Source organism: Protopterus annectens, chromosome 5.part1 (genome assembly GCF_019279795.1).
Source record: "Protopterus annectens isolate FY-2018-M chromosome 5.part1, PAN1.0, whole genome shotgun sequence".
NCBI classification, from domain to species: domain Eukaryota; kingdom Metazoa; phylum Chordata; order Ceratodontiformes; family Protopteridae; genus Protopterus; species Protopterus annectens.
This window is the reverse complement of record NC_056736.1, coordinates 439,452,754-439,479,652: the sequence shown is the minus strand read 5'-3', so window position 1 is coordinate 439,479,652 and position 26,899 is coordinate 439,452,754. Positions and strand designations below refer to the sequence as shown.

The 26,899-nt window shown below is 36.9% G+C and overlaps 1 protein-coding gene across 3 annotated transcripts in view; it reads left to right on the top strand.

Annotated features, from left to right (window-relative positions):
- Nucleotides 1-26,899, top strand: part of ILDR2 (immunoglobulin like domain containing receptor 2) — a 2,395,614-nt gene that overhangs the window by 1,552,501 nt on the left and 816,214 nt on the right. For all 3 annotated transcript variants that reach the window (XM_044073090.1, XM_044073088.1, XM_044073089.1), the window contains one exon: nt 189-335. In XM_044073090.1, coding sequence (XP_043929025.1) covers nt 189-335 — 147 coding nt within the window. The remainder of the gene's footprint in view (nt 1-188; nt 336-26,899) is intronic.

Below are 26,899 nucleotides of genomic sequence, written 5' to 3'. Positions count from 1 at the left end.
CAAGGTAACAAGAACAGTGTTGCAGTTGGTGTAATAAGCTTAAAAACATAATTCCTGCAATGCATGTATGGAATATTTTTCACCTTCAGGCACATGTTCATAAATAAATGATGTGAAATGGGATTTGATAAATGCATGGAACATCATCTACTAGTATTTGTAATTGTTTGTCATTTTTTGCTTTCCAGAATGGGCATTTGTTGGGCTGGTTATCTTTGGCACCGTTTTTCTCTTCCTTATGATTGGAATTTGTTGGTGTCAGTGCTGTCCTTATAGTTGCTGTTGCTACATTCGCTGTCCTTGCTGTCCAAACACCTGCTGCTGTCCAAGAGCATGTAAGTAGAACATTTTGTAAGACCTCCATAGTAACAGCTACTCACAATTTCATTCCTATAGGCTTGTGGCTGCCAATACTGTACTGTACCTTTAAATATTGTGAGAAACATTCATTTTTTTTCATCACAAACATGATTATTTTGACACAGTGCTATAATAGTTTAATATCATAGACTCAAATATCAGGCAAGTAGGAGAGTGCCTCAAAACTAACCTAAATGAATTTCTGTACCACCTTTCTGAAAATTGCATGTATGCAGTTCTAAAATGAAGAAAGGTTTTGACATCAGATTATTGCAATGAACCCTTGACTACATCAGAAAAAAAAGTTAGCTTGGATCTTAATTTGCTGTTTAAGCAGCCCTTGACTAACATTTTTCTAAGACTCTGAATTATTTTTTAACAGTTTTTTGCTGATGGTGTAACACATCATACCACTGCTCGAACAAAATGCAAACAGATTTTTCAGCAGGATTAACATACCACGTTTTGAAAGTTACACAGATGCACATTTCATGCAAAATATCTTAAAAAAGATATGTGCAAAGGTGGCATGCAGCATAATATAGACATTATGGTCTAGGTTTACAATTCTCATGAAAAGTATGAAAAAGTAAACACCTAATAGTAAGGAAAACCTAATTTACTACTGGGTGGGAATATTGAAGTTGGCATAAAATTATGCATGAGGCCAGTTATTCTAAGAGTATGAGGTATACTATTTTCCAGACCTCTGTCCAGATGCTGTTTATATCTTTCAAATATTTTACTGTAGCTCATGTAAATTCAAAAAAGTTATTTTCTGTGTGCAATTAGATAAAACTTTATTAGTGAAGTTAAATGTAATTAATAAAAAAAGATTATCTTTATTAGCCATTTTTATTCCTTGACACAATGTAGCTTACTACCAATTTAATTTTGAGTGGATAATGTTATAAAATATAGCTGTTAGAGAAGCTCTTAATGAATTCTAATAATTACATTTGTCTGTATTTTATTATATTATGAAGTCATAAGCCAAGTAACCTAAATAGTCAGCTAAATCTTTTACTGTTATTAAATTTCTTTATAACTAGTATGAAGGTTTAAGATCAAGTAAGTAAGCTAATGGAAGAAATGCTATAAAGTCTGTCCGTTGTACATATCACTTATATGGCTGCAGCTTCCTGGCTCATGCCAATCCATTTCCATATATGATATGTTCCATTTTTCCATAAATCTCTCTTGATATATATCCATTGTTGCCTCAGTCAAAGCATTTTGTGATACTGTCCTGTTTTCTGAAAAATAATAATAATAATAATAATGTCTTTTACTCATGCTGAATGTTTCTCCTTTAAGCTGTTGTGCGCTGAATACCCCATCTTACTGTTTCACTCATTTTTGTTTAATTCAAATCATATACATTTTAGTATGATATTGTGCCTTCTCACTATCATCTTTCCTACAGACCATGGTTGCGTGTGTGTGTATGCATGGCAGCACGTGTGTGTGTGTGTGTGTGTGTGTGTGTGTGTGTGTGTGTGTGTGTGTGTGTGTGTGTGTGCAGCATGCTTTGCACCCTTCTGGGACTTCCAGTACCTAGTCCCTGCATTTTAATAACCCTTTTCAACATGGTTTCCACCAGAATTATGCTATTTCTTAATAGTCACAAAACCTATACAAAATATCTTAATGTTTTATGTTTTCATTTTTAATATGTCTTGGCCCTCTCCCTGCTATATTAACAAAAGTCCTAGCAGCCAAATAGGCTTTCTCTCTACTTGACCACTCAACATTTAGTGCCCCTTTTCATCCTGCACAGTGATTTGCCCTATTGTTTACATGCAAGTATTAGTAACAGGGAGGTGAAAATTGACAACCAAATGGTTTAAATCCTATAGGGAATTGTATTTTTTTGAATAACTATTTCTCTGGGTGTAATTAATGCTTAATCAATTGCCTGTGCCAACAGCTATGCCAACCTAGCACTTGTACAATGGGAAACTGAGAATATTTTGACAGGCAACGTTTTTGCCAAGTCTATTATATGGTACAGGCGTTTTGTTGACAATATTTTTCTGTTGTGGCATGATAATGAAGATAATTTGCAGCAATTTTTAAATTTCATTAGTACCATTACTCCCTTTTTGAATTTCACATACAAATACTCAAATAGAGTTTTTAGATGTAAAGGTTACAAGAGACACACTCAATTAAGTCCATACCTCCATGTATAGGAAACCCATTAGAAAGAACAATGTCCTACATAGTAGTAGTATGCATCCTAACTACACTAAAACCAATGTGATCAAAGGACAGATAGTTAGATGCATGAGGTTATATAATGATGATGATAGTTTGTCTCAGGCACTTACCCTGTTAAAACATGAATTTATTGAAAGGGGATATAAATCCAGAGATATAGACAAACAAATTAAAGTGGCTTGGAATGAGAGAAGAGAGAGGTACAAGCCCTATTATGACAGGACGAGAATCAACCGGAATAACCAAAGTAACTATGCCACCAGTACCACAGTAACCAGGAACCTAGAGAATGATGTATTACGTATTCCATTAACATTTGCAAGTAATATCAGTACAGTCTGTGATATAATTAAAAATAATTGGGGCATATTGTTAAATGTGGTTGAACTAGAAGGTGTTATAGGGGCTACACCATCTTTTACCTTTAAAAACAACGTCATTAAAAAGACAGTTGTGCTACAAGAAGTTAGATGGAGACCACTATGCAAGGTCTGATAGACTAGGTACCTTTCCATGTAGAAGGTGTACAGTCTGCCCCTTCATATTTGGAGGGGGGCAGTATACACACCCGACTAGAAAGTTCAGCATTGATACACGCTTTTATACAGACTGTCATAGTAAGAATGTTGTATATTTTGGTCTCTGTACAAAATGCCCAGCCTACTATGTAGGCAAAACTAATCGGCTGCTCAAAGATAGAGTCCTAGAACATGTAAAGGACATTAAAAATAAAAAAGAGGCTGCTCAAAGATAGAGTCCTAGAACATGTAAAGGACATTAAAAATAAAAAAGAGGCAAGTGCATTAGCGATGCATGTTATAAAGGAGGGAGTCGCACACGCCTTCACGTTTCTAGTGTTACACATTATACAAGAAAATAAAAGAGGTGGGAACATAAACAATAAGACCGAAGCCTCAGAACAAGAATGGATAATTAGATTTCAGGCTGACAGACCACCTGGACTAAATAGTAAGGTTTCATTGAAACCTTTTCTCAGGAACAGGGCTTTGAAACATTGATTATTATGTTTGGTCACATCTTTTAACATCTATACATATATTATACAGTTTTAACACTATCTAAGTCTATATAGCAAGCTTTTACAGTTTTTTACGTCCATTATTTATATGATTTTATTGTTTATATAGTGCATGTCTTTTTAAACTTTTATTTTCAAGATACTGTCAACTGATTGGATTTGACATAGATGTATCATTATTTAAACAAGAGCAGCAGTTACTGTAGTATGTCTGAGGAAGCAGAGAGGACTCTGTGAAAGCGCTCACATGTTTTATATATTTTTACTATTTTTTATTAAAGTGTTGTTTTGCCGTGTGTATTCTAACGAGTTGTTGGCTTTTTTGGAGCATTACACTTTTATCGTTGGCTACTTTATCCAGATTCAAGGGATTTGTGTTTGGCATTTTGTGGTACTGTCCTGTTTTCTGAAAAAAAAATAATAATAATAACAATAATAATAATAGTCTTTTACTCATGCTGAATGTTTCTCCTTTAAGCTGTTGTGTGCTGAATACCCCACCTTACTGTTTCACTCATTTTTGTTTAATTCAAATCATATACATTTTAGTATGATATTGTGCCTTCTCACTATCATCTTTCCTACAGACCATGGTTGCGTGTGTGTGTATGCATGGCAGCACGCGCGTGTGTGTGTGTGTGTGTGTGTGTGTGTGTGTGTGTGTGTGTGTGTGTGTGTGTGTGTGTGTGTGTGTGTGTGTGTGTGTGTGTGTGTGTGTGTGTGTGCAGCATGCTTTGCACCCTTCTGTGCCTTCCAGTACCTAGTCCACAAAAGCTATACAAAATATCTTAATGTTTTATGTTTTCATTTTTAATATGTTTTGGCCCTCTCCCTGCTATATTAACAAAAGTCCTAGCAGTCCAATAGGCTTTCTCTCTACTTGAGCACTCAACATTTAGTGCCCCTTTTCATTCTGCATAGTGATTTGCCCTATTGTTTACATGCAAGTATTAGTAACAGGGAGGTGAAAATTGGCAACCAAATGGTTTAAATCCTATAGGGAATTGTATTTTTTTGAATAACTGTTTCTCTGGCTTTAATTAATGCTTAATCAATTAGTGTTTTTAGCATCTGCCTTTAAGTGCTTCCATATATTTTTAACCAGTTTATTCATGCTGTTTTCTCTCAGGCCCAACTAAATGGTGCCTGCTGGTTGGACAAGCCATGGCGGTAATAAAAAGTTCCACCTCTTCTGAGAACATTAAAAAAATTAAACCAACCTTTCTTTTTGATGGACGCTAATGGGAAAGTTAAAAAAAAGTAAAGAAAATGAGGCTCAAGCTATTGCTTAAAGCTTTATCTCATTTTTTGAAAGTCTTTATGGAAATCAAAGATACTGTATATTGTCTGCCTTCTTGAAAATATGCCTTCATTTTACCAATACTGAGACAAGACAAGAACCCCTCATTTTTTAACCTTTAGGCCTATTTCATTGTTAAACATAGATTATAAAATATTTATGTTTGTGCTAGCAAACAGGCTAAAGACCTTACTTCTAGATTTGATTGACGATAGCAAAACAGGTTTTATTTGATGCAGATGCAAGATAATATTAAAAGAGCAGTCACTCTCATTGGTTATGCTTCTCAGAATAAAAGAAGAATCTGTGCAGTTGCCACACATGGTAGAAGTGAACTTTCTGTAAGTAAGTGTGAAGGAAAGCAATTGGTTTTGTGTTTTTTGTGTGTGTGTGTGTGTGTGTGTGTGTGTGTGTGTGTGTGTGTGTGTGTGTGTGTGTGTGTGTGTGTGTGTGTGTGTGTGTCTGTGTGTGTCTGTGTGTGTTGGTGGAGTTTCAGGTATGCTCCAGGTTCTGCAAGCCTTATCATATCTATCAGCATGAGGCCCATTCCTGTGACTCCCTGGCGAAAACTAACTGAACAATACAACACAGAGGGAAATAGCTATTGCAATCCATAATGCAATAAGGTTTATTTCAACTTATGCACTACTAGTTTCCATTAGTAATGTTGCTGCCCATGAACAGTTCTGAGACCTAAAACTTGACATACTCATCACTGTATGTAATAAAAAGGAAAATATGTCTCTTTGCCAATACGACGACTGCAAACTGGGCGCCATAATCAACTCTCCAGCTGACACAAACATCCTTCAAAAAGGTCTCACAGAGACAGATAACTGGTGCCAGCACCATGGTTTAAAGCTAAATGCCAAAAAATGTATAGTCATACCCTTTGGCAAAAACAATGTGCCCACAAATTACCACATATCGGAAACCCATTAAGTACAGAGAAAGTTATTAGGGACCTGGGGACCCAAGTTGATAGCAATCTCTCCTTTGAAAACCACATTGCCAAAGTGGTTAGAAAGACCTTCTACATAGCCCACCTCATCACAAAGTGTTTCACATCTAGATCAAGAGAGGTAATCGTGCCCCTTTATTCATCCCTCATCAGGCCCATCATAGAATACAATGCCCCATTTGGGATGTACCTTACCCGACACCTGCAGCAATTAGAAAGACCCCAAAAGTATCTCACCAAGAGGATCAAGGGTCTCAAACAGATGCCATATGCTGCTCGGTTAAAAAAACTCCAGCTCTACTCAGTTGCATACCACCTACTTCGAGGCGATCTATGCCTGACATACAAAGCTATGTCAAATCCAGAATTAATGGACATGCTCCACCTCAGTAAATCTAAATCCCTTAGAGCCACACGCTCGAGGGACTTGATCCTCAGCACAGAAATAAATAGAACTTGCTGGAGGGACAGGTTCATAACCCAGAGGCTCCCTTCGCTCTGGAATAGAATTCCAGTTCATGTGAGGCAGAGCACCTCACCGAATCTCTTCAAGAAGAATTTCGATAAGTGGATGGAGGATCGTAGGTTTGTCCCAGGGATTACTCCTGTGTCACTATTAGACAGAGGCACAGTAAACTAAACCTTAAAAAGGGCACAGTATACTTAAATCAAGGGGTGGCGTAAGCCATACAGAATCGGACTAGGCTTATAATTGCCCCAGGGCAGATAGCCTAGTATGAACCTATGAACCTATGAACCTAATAATGCAGATAATTGCATCAGAGATTTGTAAAGTTAAAGGACTGATAAATATGTGGCAGGTTAGAATCAGTGCAGAGAAATGCAAGGTAATGAACTGTGAAAAGACTACAGAATTATAGATGAGATAGCAATAATAGCAAAAATAGAACATACATAATTATATAACTGCTGTGCAGCAAAAGGGGGTGCTGAACTCCTGAGTGTGTCTTCCTTTGGATGAGACATTAAACAGAGATCCTGTCTGCTTGAGTTGGTGGTAGCTCAGGTGAATGCAAAAGATTCCATGGCACCAATTGAAAAGAGTAGGGGATGTTTCCCGATGATCTTGCCAAATCTCTCCTAGTAGTACAAAATACTACCTCAGGTCTTCCCTGAAAAAGAGGCCACTAGCCTAGTGGGACTAACTCAGTCAACAGATGTTAGAAAAAAACAATAAAAGAAAACATGTTTTTTTAAAGTCAAATAAAAAGTAAAAAAAAAACATGATTCAAAAGACATCTAGTGTGAACAGACTGTAAGAAAACCAAAGTACACTCTGAGATTCATGGAGAGCAGCATTACTACTAGAAGAAAAAAAAATTAGCTAGTCTTCCACTGAGTAGACATACTGTGTGACATCATATGTTTGGATCATTGTGTTTTGTTCAGGAGATCGAATGTTTTCAAAACACTGGCAGAATGAGAGCTGTAGGGAAAAAAAGGAAATCAACCAGTTCAGGGTCTACAAATAAAGATATACTAACAGATACGAACTTAACGTGTGCTATGGAAGATATCACAGGAGAGGTGCATGACAGTTATATCTGCATACCTTAATGGAAGTAACAAAGTCCAAGAGGGCAGCATCTTTTACAGGAGAAAATTTAAAAGAAAAAGAAATGCCATATGAGAAGAGCTGAATTGTTATTTATAATGATGAGAGCGTCAAAGTTGGCAGCCTGTGCTGGCCCCACAAACTAGTGCCCCACTCCCTCAGTGCTTCAAAAAAACATTTTTCTGCAAAACTACAGGAAGCAAACTGATTTCTTGTAGTAGTTAGTAATATGCTACCCAATCCAAGCTCCCCCCAAAACCCCAGCTCAACTGAAGAGAAACAACAAAAAAAAAAGATTCCGTGATCTGGTGGCTGGTGCTCCTGAAATGCAGAAGTCATCCAGCCAACCAGGGCTTGTTTCTCCATCACACCCCACATCTGCCCCACCTCAGCTGAGGGGGCAATTTGAAAAAAAAAAGTCTGCAATTTGGCACCTGGGGCTTTGGAAATGCAGGAACTAATCAGGTCCCATTTCTGTGCCTTGCCCCTGACTCTCCTTCATCACATTTTTTCGGGTGCAATGGAGGAATGGGTAATGAAAGAAAATATTTTTTTTTTCTTTTAAACTGTAGCAAACTCCTTGCTATATTTGTAGTAAGCAAGCAGTTGTTACAGTTTATACCAAGCATGGAGCACTACTGTGCTTGAGTTTTATTTTAAAAAAAGAAGCACTTATAGCAAGTAGTTGCCACAGTTTATACCCAGCATGCAGCACTTGCTCAGGCTCAGGTTCTAGTAAAAATAAAAAAAAAAAGAAAAGAAACTTTAACAAACTGTAGTTGATTTAATTTATATCTAGCATGGAGTGGTGGGAGGGCTACAGCACTCAGGTTCAAGTGAAAAAAAAAGAATGAAAGATTTTTTTCTTTTAAATTGTTACAACCAGTTGCTACAGTTCAGGCCATACATGGAGTGCTACAGCACTCAGGATTGACCGTGAATGCAATAAAGCCAGTAGGCAGTAAAAATGATCAGATTCTAACTTAAAAAAAAGAAACACTTAAGCTGTAGCATGCTGCAATTGCACATAGCAGCGGCAATGCTATAGCACTCGAGTTATTATAAAGAAACAAAAAAAGTGGAACTGCACAATATAAAACTTGTAAATCCAATTAAATGTTAAAAATATAACATATAAAAATATAGTATTATAGTTGTATATGTTATATTCTTAACATTTAAAGGATGGTTAGATGAAAGTTGTAGGAAAATAAGGTGAACGTATTTTTAACAATGGCAATTTTAATGACAAATCTCATTGGTGGTTTTAAACATGGGGAATGTATTTTCATTGGTTTTAGTTAATTTATTTCAATATAAATATCAGAAATATACGTTTGCACTGGTCATCTGATGACGTCTAATTTTATAGGATGAAAACGCATTGTTACGAGTGAAGGCGTTCATGTTTGTATTAGTTTGGTGTTCGTGTTTGTATTAGTTTGGTGTTCGTGTTAAGTGGCTTTATTAAAATTTCTGCAAATAATTGGTTTGAGTCTCTGCTCCGTGTTTGCAGCACTTTCCTTTGGATTTACAAGTTATTATAAAGAAAACAGACAAAAACTTTTTTTTTCTATTAAACTGTAGCAAACTGATTGCTACATTTATAGCAAGCAGTTACTATGGTTTAACCACAAAGGGTGTGCTACAGCACTCAGAACTGACTACAAATGCAATAAAGTCATTATGCAGTAAAAGAAATCAGGATCGCTTTTGGTTTGCCGATCTCTCTCCGCCAAACACTCTGCGCATGGGGCAGTTGCCCATTTTCCCTGCCCTAGCTATGCTACTGAATGATTAATTGCAGATGCATGATGTCACCTTTCTGTGTTAGCTGCGTAATGAAAAATCATAGTAAAATTGAAGAATGACTGAGATACACATAACATAATTATAGGGGTTTGTATTACCTCCTCGAAAGGTGTTTTCTTCAAAAGCCTTTTTGTCGACACATAACCAGCGAACTCCCAAAACTCCGAAAGGCCACTTCAGTGAATTATTCCCCAAAGGAAAAAATGGCTTGGCCAACCAAAAACCAAGCAACCTGTCAGACCCTATGAAATGGGCAGGCTTTGCCCCCCGACACCCCCCCCAACTAAATATACCAACTCCGAGATCACACTACAGTGGAGAAAAGGGCAAATTCACAACTACGGCCAAGCATTTTTTCCCCTGGGAAAGAATTTGCTGAAATGGCTGTTCAGAGTTTTTGGAGTTCACTGTTTATGTTTCAACGGAAAGACATTTAATGAAAATGCCTTTTGACAAATAGACCCTAATTATAGTGCAGTGAAGGAAGGAGTGGAATATTTGTCAACATGATCGTACTGTGGTTGTGGTGCTGCGGTAGCGTTGTCGCCTTACAGTAAGACGTTGTCCTGTTCGATTCTCAGCTAAAGCGTCTTCTGTGTGGAGACATGCGTGAATGGGCATACCTTCGTTGAAGGTTGTGCATCAGAGCTGGCAACTCAGCACGTAAAAATCTACTGCCAATCATTAGCGGACCAGAGTTCCGCTGTGGCGACCCCTAACCCGGAAAAGCCGAAAGACACAACAACAACAACAACAACATGATCGGATATTGGTCAGCATTTTATCTATCATAGCTGTCTAAATGGGTCTATGTTACAAAATCAGTGCTTTAAATATGTGAATACCACAACATCGACACATAATTATTGAAGTAGCAAAAATACTAACGGCCACTTCAGTGAATTTCTTCCCAGGAGAAAAATCGCTTGGCCTTCATCAGAAATATGCCCTTTTCTCCACTATAGTGTGATCTTGGAGTTGGTATATTTAGTTGGGGGGGAGTGTGGGGGTGAAGCCCCCCACTTGTGTAGGGTTTGATAATTAGTTTTGGTTTTGGTTAGCCGATCGATTTTTTTTCCCTGGTGGAGAAATCGCTGAAGTGGCTGTTCATACTTTTGTTACTTTTATCATTATGTGTCGACGTTGTGATCTTCACCTATTTAAAGCTTCAATTTGGTAATATAGACCCGTCTATTTTGAGGTTTACCTAAAGATGCCTGAGGTGCCACGTTTCACAATTTGGGTACTGCTGGAGGTTGTCTACTAGTCTTTGCATACCAGAAATTAAGAAATGTGTTAATGTCAGAAACCTGAAGTGCATAATCATTTCATTTATATGATTTTACCTTTTGTTCTTCCCACTGCACCCTCCCAGCCCCTGACTTGCTCAAAATAATATGTACATGCAAGATGAATGCATTTCTTCCACTAACTTTTCCACTCTGATTTGGTGGTAAAGGCTCCCTGACAAATACGTCATTGCATTTGTAATTGTCTCACAGAAGTTCAATGACAAATGAGCAAAACCTCCTGACTATGAAAATGTTTGGCAGTAAAAAAGAAGAGGAAAAAATCAGCTTTGCAAGAGTAAGCTCTCCTACACCTCATTATGTGGATCTAAATCCCCCACCCCAATACTTATATATACAGATTTTGAGGTTGTACCATCATGGAAGAAGGAGAAATCACCATTATACTAGTGTTTTTTCTCCTGATAAAAAACTTGCTAATTTTATAGCAGTGAATGTACAAAGGAGTATCAGTCAGTAGGGTTTCAAACCCATCTGGCACCCTTTGATGTGTATTTTGTTGATCTATAATTAATCCCCCCTATTGCTTTCATTTGCTGTTATGGGACTTGAGCTGCAGGATTGTAATTACGGCAGACAGTGTGTTCATCTTTTTCACATAATTTCACCATTCTACACATTTGTATGACTGTGCAATTCATATATGAAAGGAATATGTTAATTTGAGGGAGCTTGCCTTTCTGTTAAAAACATTTTTTCAGTTTTTGTACAATATAGTGTTTTGTGGGATGTTTTGCATCATTTGAGATCAAGTGACTACTCTTTGGTCATTTTATTTTTATGTAAATTTGCTAATCCGGTAAGTTCAATGGTCAAATGACCCTATTAGGTATGACCCAAGCCTCGTGTAAAGCAACATCAAAGGACCAAGCAGGAAGAGAATAACCTGTACAAAAATAAGTACAACTTAGGATGTGTGTGTGTGTGCATAGAATGATGATTAAAGAGTTAGACATCATAGCAGCAGTAACTCGCTGATTACATAATCAACAGAAAAATTATAATAAGCAAGTAGAAGAATGGAGCATGTCATCTTAATTTACATTATATTCAAGTATCACTGCCTACTTTAATGACAGAGGATGCAGGCGATAATTAAAAAGCAGTAGGTTTCTGTTTGGCAGTTAGTGTAGAGGACTAAAGTTCTGAGTTGTTAATGAACTGCTTCTTGTGGACAGGGTACAGAGTTTGAGTCCACTGTGTGACTCTCAGAAAGTCACTTAATTAGACAATGCTTCCAGGTCACCCCCAAAATTGACAGTTGTGTGAGTTAGTTTTCCTGGTTAGCAAAAGGTAAAAAAAAGGAAGCTCGATTAAATAAAGTTGACAAAGTGTAGAATAAAATAGTAGTAACGGATATGGGGAAGTTAGGGAAGTTGTATACTGCAGTATTATGATACAAGTAAATTGACTGCTGTATTCTCTCTTCATACTTGGTAGAAAGGAAGAATCTTTCCCCAGAATTTCTTTAACAATAGCACGCATTAGTAGTAAGAAGGTATCTTTTAAGTTTAGCCCTAAATATTGGCAATTCAGTTTCCCCTCTTATAAATCTTGTAGAGGATGGTTCCATTTTGCAGGGATGACTTTACAGAGGGACTTCTCATCATTGCTTTTTTTTCTTCTTTTTTTGAATGGTGGTCTGTCTGATGAGAGTCATAGCATCAGCTGATGTTTCTCTAAGCATGTACTTTGCTGATATCCCTTGCAGCTTGTAGGACAGAGAGGATAAATAGCTTAAAAGTGGGATTAAACAGACGAAAGGTAGCTCTGGCAGTGATGAGAAGTCAGTGGGCTTCCTCGAGGAAATGCAAATATGTTATTTCCTTTATTTATTTATTCCTTCCGTCCATTAAATATTAAAAATCATTGGCCATCATTTCCCGTCAGTGTCACCAAGCAAACAAATTCTCAGTGTCAAGGTCCTACTTCAAGTTACCTGGAAGCATCACTTTAATCAGTTGCCAATGTCCTGAATTTATGAAGTTAATAAAGCAATCCATTTCTTCAAGCAAGAAAGAAATGTATTCATCACTATCTCCTGCACCTGTACCGTCATCCTCTTCCTGCAGATCCCCCAAAGTACTTAGCAAATGAGTCCTCTGGATTGCCATGTTTTTATTCAAATTGTGTTTTTCATAAACCAAAATAAGTGTTTGCAATGTTGTTTTTTAATGGACTTTCAGTGTATGAATGCAACTTGACATTTCCTGAAAATTTTAGCCCTGAAATCTCATCCTCTCAGTTATGTGACTGGGTATCTTGAACTCCGCTGTTAACACTGAGCAATACAGGCCACAAATGCAATTTCATCAGCCATACCAATAACCAAACTAATGAAGACACACATAAGATTAATAATTTTATGTATTCAGGCTGTCAAACTATCTACATGAAATAATTCATGCAAAACATTTAATAGGGTATGAAAATGCTTAGAACAAGCAAACTTTTTATAAACACTGTTCTGTGTTACAACAATTAAATAATTAAAGTTTAAAGATTTCTAAATTTCCAGTGCATAATTCACACTTCAGACCTCTGAAAACAAATGTCTCAGTAGAGCTATCTCATTAAAATTAGGTGGTCACAGGAAAAAATAGAAATGTTTACTAAAGACATTCTTCATGTTGTAATGTGTATCCCTGTCTCCTTAACTGTCTTTTTACAGTTGTCTTCCAAGGATGAAAGACAGGATTCAGAAAGAATCTCACTGTGAGCACAAACTTCTGCAGCCAAAAGGCACATTGTCCATATTCCAATTTGGAGAAATGTTTAGCTGTAGTGAGGAAAGACAACAATAGTTGACGATTTGCATGTCTCTGAATCGGACAGTGTTACTGCTAGTGCTAATCAGAACTTCCCAACAATAATCAGTTCTGGCAGCCCACACATTTATTCTCACACACACACACACACACACACACACACACACACACACACACACACACACACACACACACAAAACGTACCTCATCCCTTTCAGATTTTACAGAACATCCCTGATTTTGCTCTGTCCCTTGTAAGTCATGGACTATTACAATCAGTCAATCATGCCAATCATGAATTTCATACTAACTTATTGTTGCACAGAAATGTATTTTTCACACATTAGAGTAGTGATGTTTACAGTGTTTCTGGTGTCTACTTTCCCCTATATTTCTTATTGTTCAGAATAAGTTTACACTACCAAATTGTTTTTAATATGGTTTAGAGTAACATTTAAAATGGAAGGGTGGCCCAGTGGGTAGTGTTGTCCCTTCACAGCGAGAGGTTCCCTGGTTTGATACTCAGTTGAAGTGCCTTCTTTGTGCAGCCTGCATGTCTTCCCTGTGATCATGTGGGTTTCCTTCTGGTGCTTCAGTTTCCTCCCACATTCCCAAAGACATGCAGTAGGTGGATTGGACACTTGAAATTGGCAATAGGTGTGAGTGTGGGTAGAAGAACTTCTCTGGGAGGTCTAGCCAACTGGTGGTGCAAACCTTGGCCCTGGACGACTGACATTGTTAAAGGGACACCCTGACTCTATGTGCAAAAAATGGAAAAGGGGTTGTGGATGGATCGATTTAACATTCCCTTTTGTCTAGTGTTCCTCCCAATGTTACAGGTTTTGCTCATTAGTTTAGGGGAGTTTAGCAGTATTGCAATCACCTGTTACAAACTCATAAACACAGACACACACACACACACACACACACACACACACACACACACACACACACATGCACTGACAGATAGTGCCACGCACACAAATACCCACTGTAGATCAGACACCTCCCCCTGACCCTACGTCACTCACATCGTCACCAGTTCACCTATGCACGCACACATGTACACATAGACACACAAACAATCACACACACACATACACACACACACACACACACACACACACACACACACACACACACACACACACACACACACACACACACACACTCACTCACTCCTCACTCACACCTAATCTGCCTGTCTCCTTACTAATTCTCCTACTTTGACCACCCAGGCATCTGCAATGAGTGACACACACACACACACACACACACACACACACACACACACACACACACACACACACACACACACACACACACACACACACACACACTCACCCAAACCAATGCCCACACTCACAGCTCTGCTACTATCTTTCCATGTATGCTTACCTGAGCTTACCTTTTGTATGATCTTTCCCATTGACTAGAGTGGGCGACCACGGCTACTTTTTGGCTATGTTCATTAACACAACCAGCCAAGTTAACTTACAAAGCCATGCAACTTTCTTACATGCCTTCCTAAATCACTTACTGCAAGTATTTCCAGGGGAAAATACATGGGTAATTAACATAGAACAGTTCCCAGGAATGCCTTGTTATCATGTACCATGACCATGGAGATGGCCCACTGCAGTGATCGTACAGACCAAGTAGAATTGCTGCAGTGAGTCGGTCAGTCTGATTCACAAAGAACAACTGCTAGTGGTAGCAACCTGCGTTAGGGCTGACTGCTGTCAAAGACCCCTTCTGATATCCAGTCTAAACCTTTAATTTATTTTGTTTCCATTATTCTTAATACATTTGCAAAGATTATTGGTATCAACATGATTCTGCAGATCCCCGATGCATTCAGAAAGATAAACTTTCAAATGTTACTAGTTTTACTTAAGCAAAATCTACTGCAGTCACTATACAATCCAGTACTGTATATACAACAGCTTCAGTACTAAAGCATACACAATTAATTAATTTATACTCCCTTTGGTCTTCTGGATGTTAAAACTATCAGTGATGCAAATATAGCTTAAGGACTTGCAATTAAAATATTTTACATCACAATTGTTATTACTGAATTATTCAGTAATGAAGTTTTGCCTGCCTCTAGCATCTATTTGATGTTTTAAATTTAGTTCAGCCCCAGCCCATTCAGCAATATCTAGTACTGCAGCTGAGATCCCCTAATACTTATGATATCCTTTAATGTAAGGAAGTCAACAATATAAAGTAAACAAAACCCAGGAGTCATAAATAGCTTATGCTGGGTATTTGAAAGCGCAGTGGCAATAAACTCCAACACAGAAGTATCCATATTACTACAAGCTAGAAAAGATGAGAACACTTGAATATTGCAGATATGTTACTTGGGAGCAAGGACAGTGAGTTATTGTCTGATTTAACAAAGTTCTTCATAAAACCATTATGTTTTCAATTAACTCCTAGATGTACAGTCTACCTTTGTATTTTATTTACTGGTTGCAAAACCTTCTTTACACTCTGAGGCATTAGTAATGAATCTAGTTGTTTGATGAATTTAAGATTTTACAATCAAATTATGACTGTATTGCAGACTGTGGCTAATTTATTGTAAATAAGTGTTTACACTAATCAGGTTCAGTATACTGAAGGCATCTGATCCACATGAAAGACAAAGGATGGTATTCATAGTCCAGTGGTTTGCACTTTCATAGCTGTTATTCAAAACCAAAACCATAAGTAGAATTCCGGTTATTGCTGAATATGCATTCCATGAACTGTGGGCTGGAAGAAGTAACAAATACGCATTGATCCTCAAGAATGGGTTACAACAATTTGTGAAGGCAGACAAGGACCAAGATAGTCCAGGTTTTCATAACCACATGAACATGGTGTTACATTATACCCTGGATGCCAAAGATATTCAACTTATTTTGCAGAAGAACTGGTTTGTGTTGCAGTGTGATGAGAAAATCAAAATTCATTTTGTGGAAACCCCCACTTTCACTTACAAAAATATGCGTAATATGAAATGCCCCCTAGAAAAAACAGGGGCAGACAGCAGTGGACTGTCGAACACAAGAAAATGTGGACATTGTCACCAATGCCCATACATAGACATCTGTTATCAAGGCCCTTTGTTGAACAAAGTTGTTGATATAATGACTGGCGGTACATACAACTGTGCAACACAAAGAGTGGTCCATCTGGCCACATGTACTTTATGTTCCCCATTTTACATAGGCAAGACCAAAAATGCCTTGAATAAATGAATATACCAACACACTTACAGCATATAGCTACAAGACAATAAGAGTGCACTGCCAAGGCATTCCACTATATGCCCAGGGTTCAACAAATTTGTTTTTTTAGTACTTGAACAGATTTAGGTGGTGTCTTATGCTGGGAAATGATAAAACAAACTTTTATACTGGGAAATGTTTTGGCAACTTAGACTGGGTGCAGCCAATTCCCCCAGTCTCAATGACAGCATTTCAATCATTAGTGAACTGAGAAAATAAGCCAGTATATTATGATTGCTGCTCTTGGTTTTATGTGGGGTCATTGTATTTTATTTTACTTTAGTTCAATTTATTCCCTCAATGCCAAACTAATATTTTTTTTTGCTTATTTTCTGCTACTTTTTTCAGCTTTTTCTTAGCTATCAGTTTAAAATAAGTCTTAAAGGCGGGCACTTCACCAGTAAATCAATGATGTCATGAGACTGCATTTTGATTGGTTGTTTCTGGGTGTGTGTTGTTTCAATCATTTTAAAAGGAAGTGAGAGAATTTAATTTGTGGTTCTGATGATGTCTGTGTAAATAGAGAAATGCGCTCAACCATGATTTTACTTGATCAAATAAAGATGTATTTTGAGAACCTGTGGTTGGTTTGGCTTGCTGGTTGTTTTTGGTTTATAGCTGTTATTCATGAAGAGTGCCACTATATATGTATACAAATACAGTTTTCACAGGCTATTTGTGATGACTATGGGAATACAAAAGCTTCTATATGAAATACCTATATTCTTTAAATGAGTAAACATTGTGAAGTTAGACCATAAGTATGTGAGAATTTGAGACCATTCAGGTGTTATAGACAAATGCAGCAATGAGCAAGCATGTTATAAAGACAAGCCAAGCAGCTCAAAGCACAGCTAATCCTATGAATGTAAAAAATATAAAAGGGTTTCATATTTTTCTATTGGGCTATCCTTATTAAAACACTTTGATTTATTTCTTTAAAGAGTGGAAAGGAGAATATAGGAAAACTTGAAAAAGGGGAGACATAACAAAGAAGTAAATACAGAAGGAGCACATAAAGAGGGCGGTGCTGCATGAAGAACAGGGGTACAATGTTTTGCCTTGGGAATGACTGCTCTATTCTTGAAGTTATTTTTGTATAAGAAGGTAGTTTGTGTCGAAACTAGATTAGGGGGTGTAGGAGAGATGATTTGGAAAGGATAGAGGTGAAGAAGATTTGGTCTCAGGAGGATACCTGATCCACCAGACTTCAAACATTTTCACTGCCTGATGGTGTTTCATTGAAGGACATCAGTGATGAGGGGGTTAGTGCCTGTGGTGGTACAGTGGTCAGTGCTGGCCACAGTAGTGAGTCTTGAACCTGCCGTGACTAGCCAAAGATGTCTCTCCACTATTGTCTCCACTACATCCTCGACCAGGTCCTACAGCCCATGGTCAGTGTGTCTCAACAGGCTGCATCAGGATGTCTACAGAACTGATGCCACCACCCTGGCCATTTGAGAACATCCCAAGATGGGTAGATGGTGAAATCTCCCAGATCTCAGAGCAATGTGGTTGGACTGCTCCTAGGGATTCTGGACCTGTGGATAAAACATAAGTGGGTGCAAAACGGAAAAATTGCAAAGTAATGCATAATTAAATCAGAAAAGGGAGGTGGGACAAACAAGAAATGGAGTCAATAAATGGAATTATAACATATCACAAGTAATCTCCGTTGTATCCCCGAAGTTTCAAAACAACCCACTAAAGTGTTGAAGAAAACTGGAACATTGTCACAGGAAACCCTTTTCTAATTAACATCTTAGGTGAAGCGCCATCATTTGTTTATAGGAAGGCCAGGAATATTAGAAGTTTTGTTGAATTTAAACCTAGACCATGTGAAAAAAGCACTAAAAGATGTGAAACTAATTGTACATTTTGTATATTTATACAGCAAGGTGATAGTTTTTATTGCCCTTATTTAAAGAAGATCATTAAAACCAGTGCAGGGGGTGACTTTAACATTAAAAAAGTGATTTACAGGACACAGTGCAATGAATGTGATGCATTCTATATGGGCAAGACTGTAAATAAACTCAAGCGAAGGATTTCATGTCATCTGTCAGAAATCCGCTCTGGATGTAAAAATAATGCACTAGCCAAACACATTTCTCTTCATAAAAGACACACAGGTTTTAAGTTCCAGATCCTGGATCGCATAGACATGGGTGATCTTGAAGGAGACATCCCGAATATTCTAGAGAAACATGAACTCATGTGGCAATTAAAGCTGAACTCTTTTAGAAAGCCTGGACAAAACTATTACTGTTCAATTAAAAGTGCACTGGAACTTAGAAAATTGCCACATTGTTTACATGACTAATTTTATTTTATTTTTTTCTACAAATTGGTTTTAAATACCATTTTAAATCATTTGAAATTTAAGTGTATATTTTGTTTCCATCATCTTACATATATTTTTTTATTTTTATTTTTTTCTGGTTCTCTTTTTTTCCACTTTATTCAAAATGATGGTAATAACAATACTAACTAATTATACAATTATATAGGTTTTTAGGGTTCTTGTACACAGACCTGAAGAAGTCTAGAAGGATGAAAGCGATCTTTGTTAACAATAGGTTATGAAAATAGAAACTGATTTTTACATGCAAAATGTATGCGTATATATTTATATATAATTTTTGATCGCAAAATGAACTAAGGTTGATATATTTCCAGCCATGTAGTATATTGCCTTGTATAAAATCACAGACTTAATAATCTACTTAATAATTTGGTTAAATAAGATGTACCATTAGAGTACATTAGGGCTATATATTATTATGACAGCTACTAGGTAGGGCAGGACCAGCTTGAATGTCACACTGATGGGGGAAGGGATGTGAATTTAACATGTGTACCAATAACACTGTTTTACAGCACAATAAACCACTCCCATGCCTGATAAAAGTATATATATATATATATATATATATATATATATATATATTTAGAAAGCTTGTGAGGAAATTATTACTCTATTTTTGTTTTACTCGGATCGCTTGTCTGTGTACTTAATAAAGGATTTTCGACTGGAAACAGACTGCCTGCCTTGCTTGGATTAATTTCAAATACTTAGTAATGCTGTAGAATTATATATTTTCTATTACTTTTTGACTTGATGAGTTTATGTTCGCTACTTCTACTACTATTGTCTGATCTGATTAATTTACAGTGATTAACTAGAAATATATGGGCTGAAAATCTTCCACACAGAGAAGTTTCTTACACTGAATTATAACATATCAGTGCAACCTTCAATACTGAATTCTTATTTTTATTAAATCTTTGTTCTGAAATAAGAATAAACTGGGAAATGTTACTGCAAACGTGAAAAATTAATACAATGATATAAATTGTTTGTGCTTTTCACAACTGAAGTTTAATTATACTATGGGGATAAGGTGGTGTGACATAAGAAATGGTAACACATTTCAAATATCTGGCTGATATGGACTCTTTCATTTGTTTACTGAAAGCACTTTATTTATTTTATTATTTTTGTATGAAGTACTTCTACATTTAAATGTAAAAATAAGTAAAACAAAGGAAAAATACTGGTTATTATTTAACACATTTTGGGAATTATTTTTTTCTGACTTATATTTGCATTGTCAAGAGCACCCTCTAATAGACATCACAAGCCTCTTTCCTTCTGATTCCTATTGTAGGTGATCTTCTCTTCTGCTCTGGAAAAAGGTCAGAGAGTCTGTTCGCTTACCTATCATAGATGTATGTTTAAATAACACTTAAATGATTATATTTATGTATCAGCAAAGCCGTGAAGGTAGTTCTGAACTTGCTTAATATGCCTATTACTATACACGTTTGTATGGAATCTTGTTCAGCGGTTACATGCACTAAGCAGCAAAGCAGGAAACACAGATATTTAGAAATTCATTTTACTTTCCATCTGTACACCACTAAATGTTTATTTTTTATTGCAAGCTAAAGCAGAAGGACAGGATGACTTCCTTCAAATTGTTACATTTTTTTACGTTATGTTTAAGGCTATTGTGTTTGGGAAATGGGTACTTCCTTCAACCTTTTTACAAATTTTTCAATTGAAGTTTCTGCTTTGCAATATGTTTTGCATATTTTACTTGCATTTTTAAGTAATATCATGTGAAGTTGCTGTAAGGAAGACACTTTTAAATTTCCCGAAAGACAAACAACTGTATGCACACATAAAATGTAAAAAATGAAATGAAGTCATGTTACCCTTCCAGTTATGCTTGTAGTAAAACAGAAAAATTACTTTTACAAATACGTTCACTATAATTATAAATACTTAATGGAATTCAGTACTTTTATAATTTGATCTTAATAAATGTAGGCATATAAGGGAATTAAGTAGAAATGTTTACCGAAATAAGCAAACAGTGCATTAGTCAGTAGCCACTGTGCTGGTCATTCATTTGTTAATTTAACCACTGCCCCGTCTTCTTAGGGTTTTGTAGTTTAATGAGTTCAGCCATCATATACATGCATTTAAAAGTTTGAAAGAAATGTGTTACTAGACACTTTCTGGTCTACATAAACCAAAGCATTTTTACATAGTTATGACACTACTAAACAGTTTATGGACTACGCACACCTATGCCTTTATATATGCATGTACTATAAATATAAAAGTTAATAAGCACAGAATATGAAAATATGTGGCTATGCAAATATGTTCTTATCTTTGTGTAAATACAGAAATATATTTATATATTTTTATATGTATATCTATATGTATAGTTCTGCACAATAACACTTTTGTAAATTTGTACTGCCTTAGTCATAAATATACATTTGTTTCTATACACAATAGCATGTGTAGACATACATTTCCATGTCTGTATCCAGAAACATTTCTGTTTGGAGCTGTGTTTATTACTGCTGATATTTAGCATTACATATAGATACGTATTTGCATTTATACATATTTCTCTTCCTGCATTTACCTGCATTTATCAGTATTTATGCAGTATGTTCATAAAACATATTTTTTCCTAAGATGAAAGACAAATTTAAAAATACTTTACTATAGAACTCTGGCCTTCTTACCATTATCTGGTCTACTCACTCAGCCAGCTAGCCAGGCCTATACCTCTGAAGGCCATTGTAACTGTGGAGACCTGAGTGGATGATCCCTGTCAGGGATGACAAGTGCCCACCCAACTCTTATTTATTTATTTATTTATTTATCTATCTATCTATCTATCTATCTATCTATCTATCTATCTATCTATCTGTCTATTTATTGAAATTTGATTACTGGGAAAGGCAGACTGGGTAGAAGCTCATTTTCAGCTGAAGCTCAGGGAGAACATCTCCAAAGTATTACAAAAACATTTTAAGAACAATAATTTTATCGCCTCTTGCCAGATGTCCATTATTTTTACTCTGTTTCAGAAATCATTGTTTCAGTTTTCTCCAGGTATGAGTCGCTCAAGAGGTAGACCATGATTTTATTTCCTTATCACACCAACTTGTAGCTCAACTTGTGCCTTCATAGATACTGCCATCTTTTGAATGCCAGTACCAAAGTGAGGAATGTAAGTACAGGGCTGTGATTCATAGAGTTGGAACCACACCTTCTTGGGTGTGACATCATCATAAGCAAACCCAACTACCCTGTAATAACTTTAACTATGGAACTGCTATTGTTGGCAAGTTTGCTTATACTAAACTACTTTGCAATACAGATATGTTTTTTAAAGAGTTCCTGTTTGAGAGATGAAAGCACTTACTCTCTTCTTTTAAGTAAAGTGTGTTATTTTTATTCACTGTTTTCTTTTTGTTTTGTTTTTTTGAAGATCAGTGATTTTTTTAAGCTGTTTGAAGGATAACTTTATATTTCCTTACCATCATAAATGAAAGGCAGTTATTACATCACTACTTTTTAAGTCACTTGTATGTATTTCTGCTTCTGTTCAGTATTATGTGCATTGTGTCACCAGGCTGGCTCTGGAAGGTCCCCATGTCAAGTATAGTGAGAGCTATACATACCATAGTATCCACAGGGATAGAGATATCACTCATCTCCCAGTACCTATGTTTGGACAGTGCATCCTCACCAACAGCCATACAAACAACAGCCATACAAAATATCCCTGTCCACACTGAACCTGTCAAGGACTTCTTAGTTATCAAAACTGTAATAACTAAATCTCTGTCTATATTGCCACACTCTTTTTTGTGACTGCCATTGGGCTCAAGCTTCTTTTGGCTCGGCTAAGACAAGCAACTCTAACTAGGAAATAGCAATGCTAGCAGCAAGGGAGAGCATATTCACTGATTGTAAAGTATACAGAAAAGGTATGATTCTGCACATCATGTGGAAGCACATAAAAATATTACTAAAAATCGCAAACAGACAGGAGAAGGACTCATTAGCATAAGCTGTTTGACATCATATCTTACTGCCATCTCATTACTACTTCACTTGCCTAAGCTTATTCACAGACATAATGCAGAGGCGTAAATAGCCCCTGTGAATTGCTCCTTCACTGAACCAATGAGCGAACCTCTCCAATGGCCTTAACACATTTGTGTAATGACTATGAATACTAATACTACTCTAAGTGAAAAATTGGGCAAAGCTATGTAATTGACTTACTGTAAAAGGTGCAGCAAAAATAGAACATAATGCTGTACTGAAACTTTAACTGTTTCAGCTGAGAGATGCAAAAAACAATGAGAAAGCTGTTCAAGACTGCATAGCTTTTTTTCTGTAAATGTGCAGGAAAATTGTCAGATATATAAAGCATGCATAAATTGTAACTGATCTGTTATGAGAAATCCAGCAGCACTTTAGAAGTGAGGACTTTAGAAATGAAACTGCTTTCAGTCTTTCTCTTTCTCTCTGTCTCTTTCTGTCACATACACACACACACACACACACACACACACACACACACACACACACACACACACACACACACACACACACACACACACAAAACATCCATTTGCAGGGCTAATCATTCATCCTTCTTAACTCAAAACTATCAAGTACTGGATGAGTAAGGATTGGAAAAACTGGTTTTCTAAAACTGCTGTTAACTTGAATGGCACCAAAGAACAACTTAAGATTCAAAGATCTGGAAAATACCACAGATCAGCAAGGGCTGAAATGACATTTGATCTAGCTACAGGAATGAATAAAGGCCCCATCTGTAAAGTATTAATTAAACTTATCTTCCAAGTCTGAAGACAAAATAGTTTACATTCATTAATAGTGAAAAGTGTAAATAAGACATTTTCAAATTAAAATGCCAGATTTAACTAATGTTTTCAAATAAGATGTTCTTGGGTGTAGTCTTTTTTTCTTTCTTCCTCCGTGATATATTTACTTTCTCACTCTTACCAGCAGCACTGCGGTGGTGGTGCTGCGGTAGCGTTGTCGCCTCACAGTTAGACGTTGTCCTGTTTGATTCTCAGTTAAAGCGTCTTCTGTGTGGAGACATGCGTGAATGGGCGTACTTTCGTTGAAGGTTGTGCATCAGAGCTGGCAACTCGGCATGTAAAAATCTACTGCCAGTCATTAGCGGACCGGAGTTCCGCTGTGGCGACCCCTAACCGGGAAAAGCCGAAAGACACAACAACTCTTACCAGCAGCTTTAACCTCAGGCTGGGCTACTTAGCAGTTTGACTAATCTACACAGAGGAGATACTGGGCATTTCAGGTTAAAGCAAGTAAATTAAAAGAAGACAGATTGATTTCTGCCACTGATGCAAAACATGAAGTTCTGAAAGATTTGTGTTGCTTTCAAACGAACAATAAAATGCTCATGAGGATCAGATGCATTGTTTGAAAATAGCAAAAGAAGCTGACATTGTTGGGGGCTGAAACATTAGCATAAGACAGTATTAAAGATTCTACTGTCCTGGCAGAAGGAATAGATGAATTCAATGTATCTGAAGCAGTCACATTTTTGTCAGCAGCTCTATTGTCAAAATGTATCAACTTAAAGACACTGTTGCTAGTATAGCCAAAGAAGCCCCCAATGAATTCATGCCTTCTGATTTCAGTTAGCCTCATTTCAGAAGAAGACACTAAATTAAAGGTGTCTTCATATAGTTTCATCTGGGCCCTGAAGATCTACATGATTCGAATGTCATTGTCCAAAAATTTTAGAGACATCATTTAAAAATCATTTCTTTCTCTATGCTTAACTATTAATCTAATATAAAATATTTATTTTTATTTTTTATTTTACATTTGTTAACTGGAAGTCCGACTGGATACATGTCCATTTTCAGTGGAGGCCCTGGGAGAAAAGCTCCACATGTCCCAAAAATGTGACAATCTACAGTCATGGCTACATTGAAAATTTTAAAAATTAAAAAATTTAAAAATAAGTGACACTATATAGTCATGGTTACATTGAAATTTATCAGCATTGTAGGTTTATAGTATGAAATATGAACACAAATCATTACACAGCATTGGAGTGTATAGAATGACATGTTACACAGATTGATGTTAAGGATGACAATCAAGAGAAAAAGGTGGTTAGTTAAGAAGGGAAGTTGTTAGAAATTAAATGTATATGGGTTAAAAGCATATCCTTAGAATGGCTAGGATAGCACGTTATCATCCTTATAATAATATTTTAATGGTTGTTGAGAAGTGTATATAGTCTGGGTAGGGAAGGTTTGAAAGATTATACATATATCTTCAGGAAGTTATTATTAATGGGTATTACACCTATGTGAGTTGTGTTTTTATTGGGTTAGTCTGGGTTTAGACATGGACATAGCAAATGCCTGTTCAGGTGTTACTTTAGGGATATTTTGAATTGGGGTAAGGAGGATGTAGTGGTAAGATCTGAGGGGAGCGAGTTCCATTTTTTCCAGCAGAGTTGGAGAATAATGATTCTCCAGCTGAGTTGTTGGCTTTGGCAGATTGTAGTTGCATTTTGTTGGATGAGCGGAGGGTGTTAGGTTGCTGTAGGGGGTGATTATATTTGTCAGAATGGGTGTACTGTTAGGTTGGTAGAGGATTTTATGAATAAATATGAGTTGGTTATACTGGAGTTGATTGGGTAGTTCTAGCCAGTCTAGTGCAGATTTTGACAGTGATGGGTTCTGTAGGCTGTGCCTGTGGTGAATCTAGCTATATTGTTATAGAAGCAAGTAAATTTGTTAAGGTTTGATTTGCTTAGGTTTACAAGGATGGGTGAGGCATAGAGAAGAGTTGATAGGAAATGTGTTCGTGCTGTTCTGGCAGGTGGAGTTAGGAATTGTCTAATCCTATACAAGGAGCCTAGTTTTTTGTTAACTGTTTTGATGGTTTTGTCTATATGAGCATCATACTTCAGTTTATTATCAATGATTACACCAAGAAGTTTCATACAAGGTTCTAGAGAGATTATGGTGCCATTGTTAGATGAGATTGTAATATTTGGTGATGTGAACTTATGGGTAGGGGAGAAAAGTAGTAGGTTGGTTTTATTTGGGTTCAATAGGAGATGGCAACTATTGAGCCAGTCCTCTACTTTGTTGAAGGTGATTTGGGATAGGAGTTATAGTTCTGTGGGGGTGGTGGTGGAGCAGATAAGGGTGCGGTCATCTGCAAACTGAATACATGCTGCATCTGGGATAACTTTGGGTAGGTCATTGATGAATATGGAGAAAAGGAGGGGGCCTAATATAGATCCTTGGGGGACACCAAGGGTGACAGGTAGAAGGGGGGATAGATTGTCTTTCCATAATATAGCTTGTTGTGTGCCATGCAGGTAAGAGTGGAATCAGTTGATTACTAGGTTGTCTAGGCAGAGTGATTTTAGTGTGTCTAGGAGTAGGTGGTAATTCACCATATTAAATTGTTTGGATAGGTTGAGGAAGAGGGATTAGGAGAGTTTGTTGTGATAACAGTTTTGATTTATTGTGTGAGAAAAGGAGAGAAGGGCCTTAGTGGAACTATGGGCAGGTCTAAATCCATGCTGGGATGGGGCTAGGAGAGTGTTCTGGATAAGGTGAGTAAGAATTTGCTTATGTGTACATTTTTCCTTTATTTTGGCTAAGGGAGATAGGATGGCTATAGGTCTATAGTTTGAGAGTTCGGTGGAGTTTTCCCCTTTGTGAAGTGGAATAATGGGGGAGATTTTCCAGATGGAGGGGACATAGGATTTGTGGATAGTATGATTGCTTAATATGGAGATAGGATATGCTATTTCATTAGTGGCCTTTTGTAGAAATTCTGCAGGAAGTAAGTCTGCTGCCAGGTGGTGGGTTTCAGCTTCTTCTTAAGTAGGGACTTAATATAGTCTG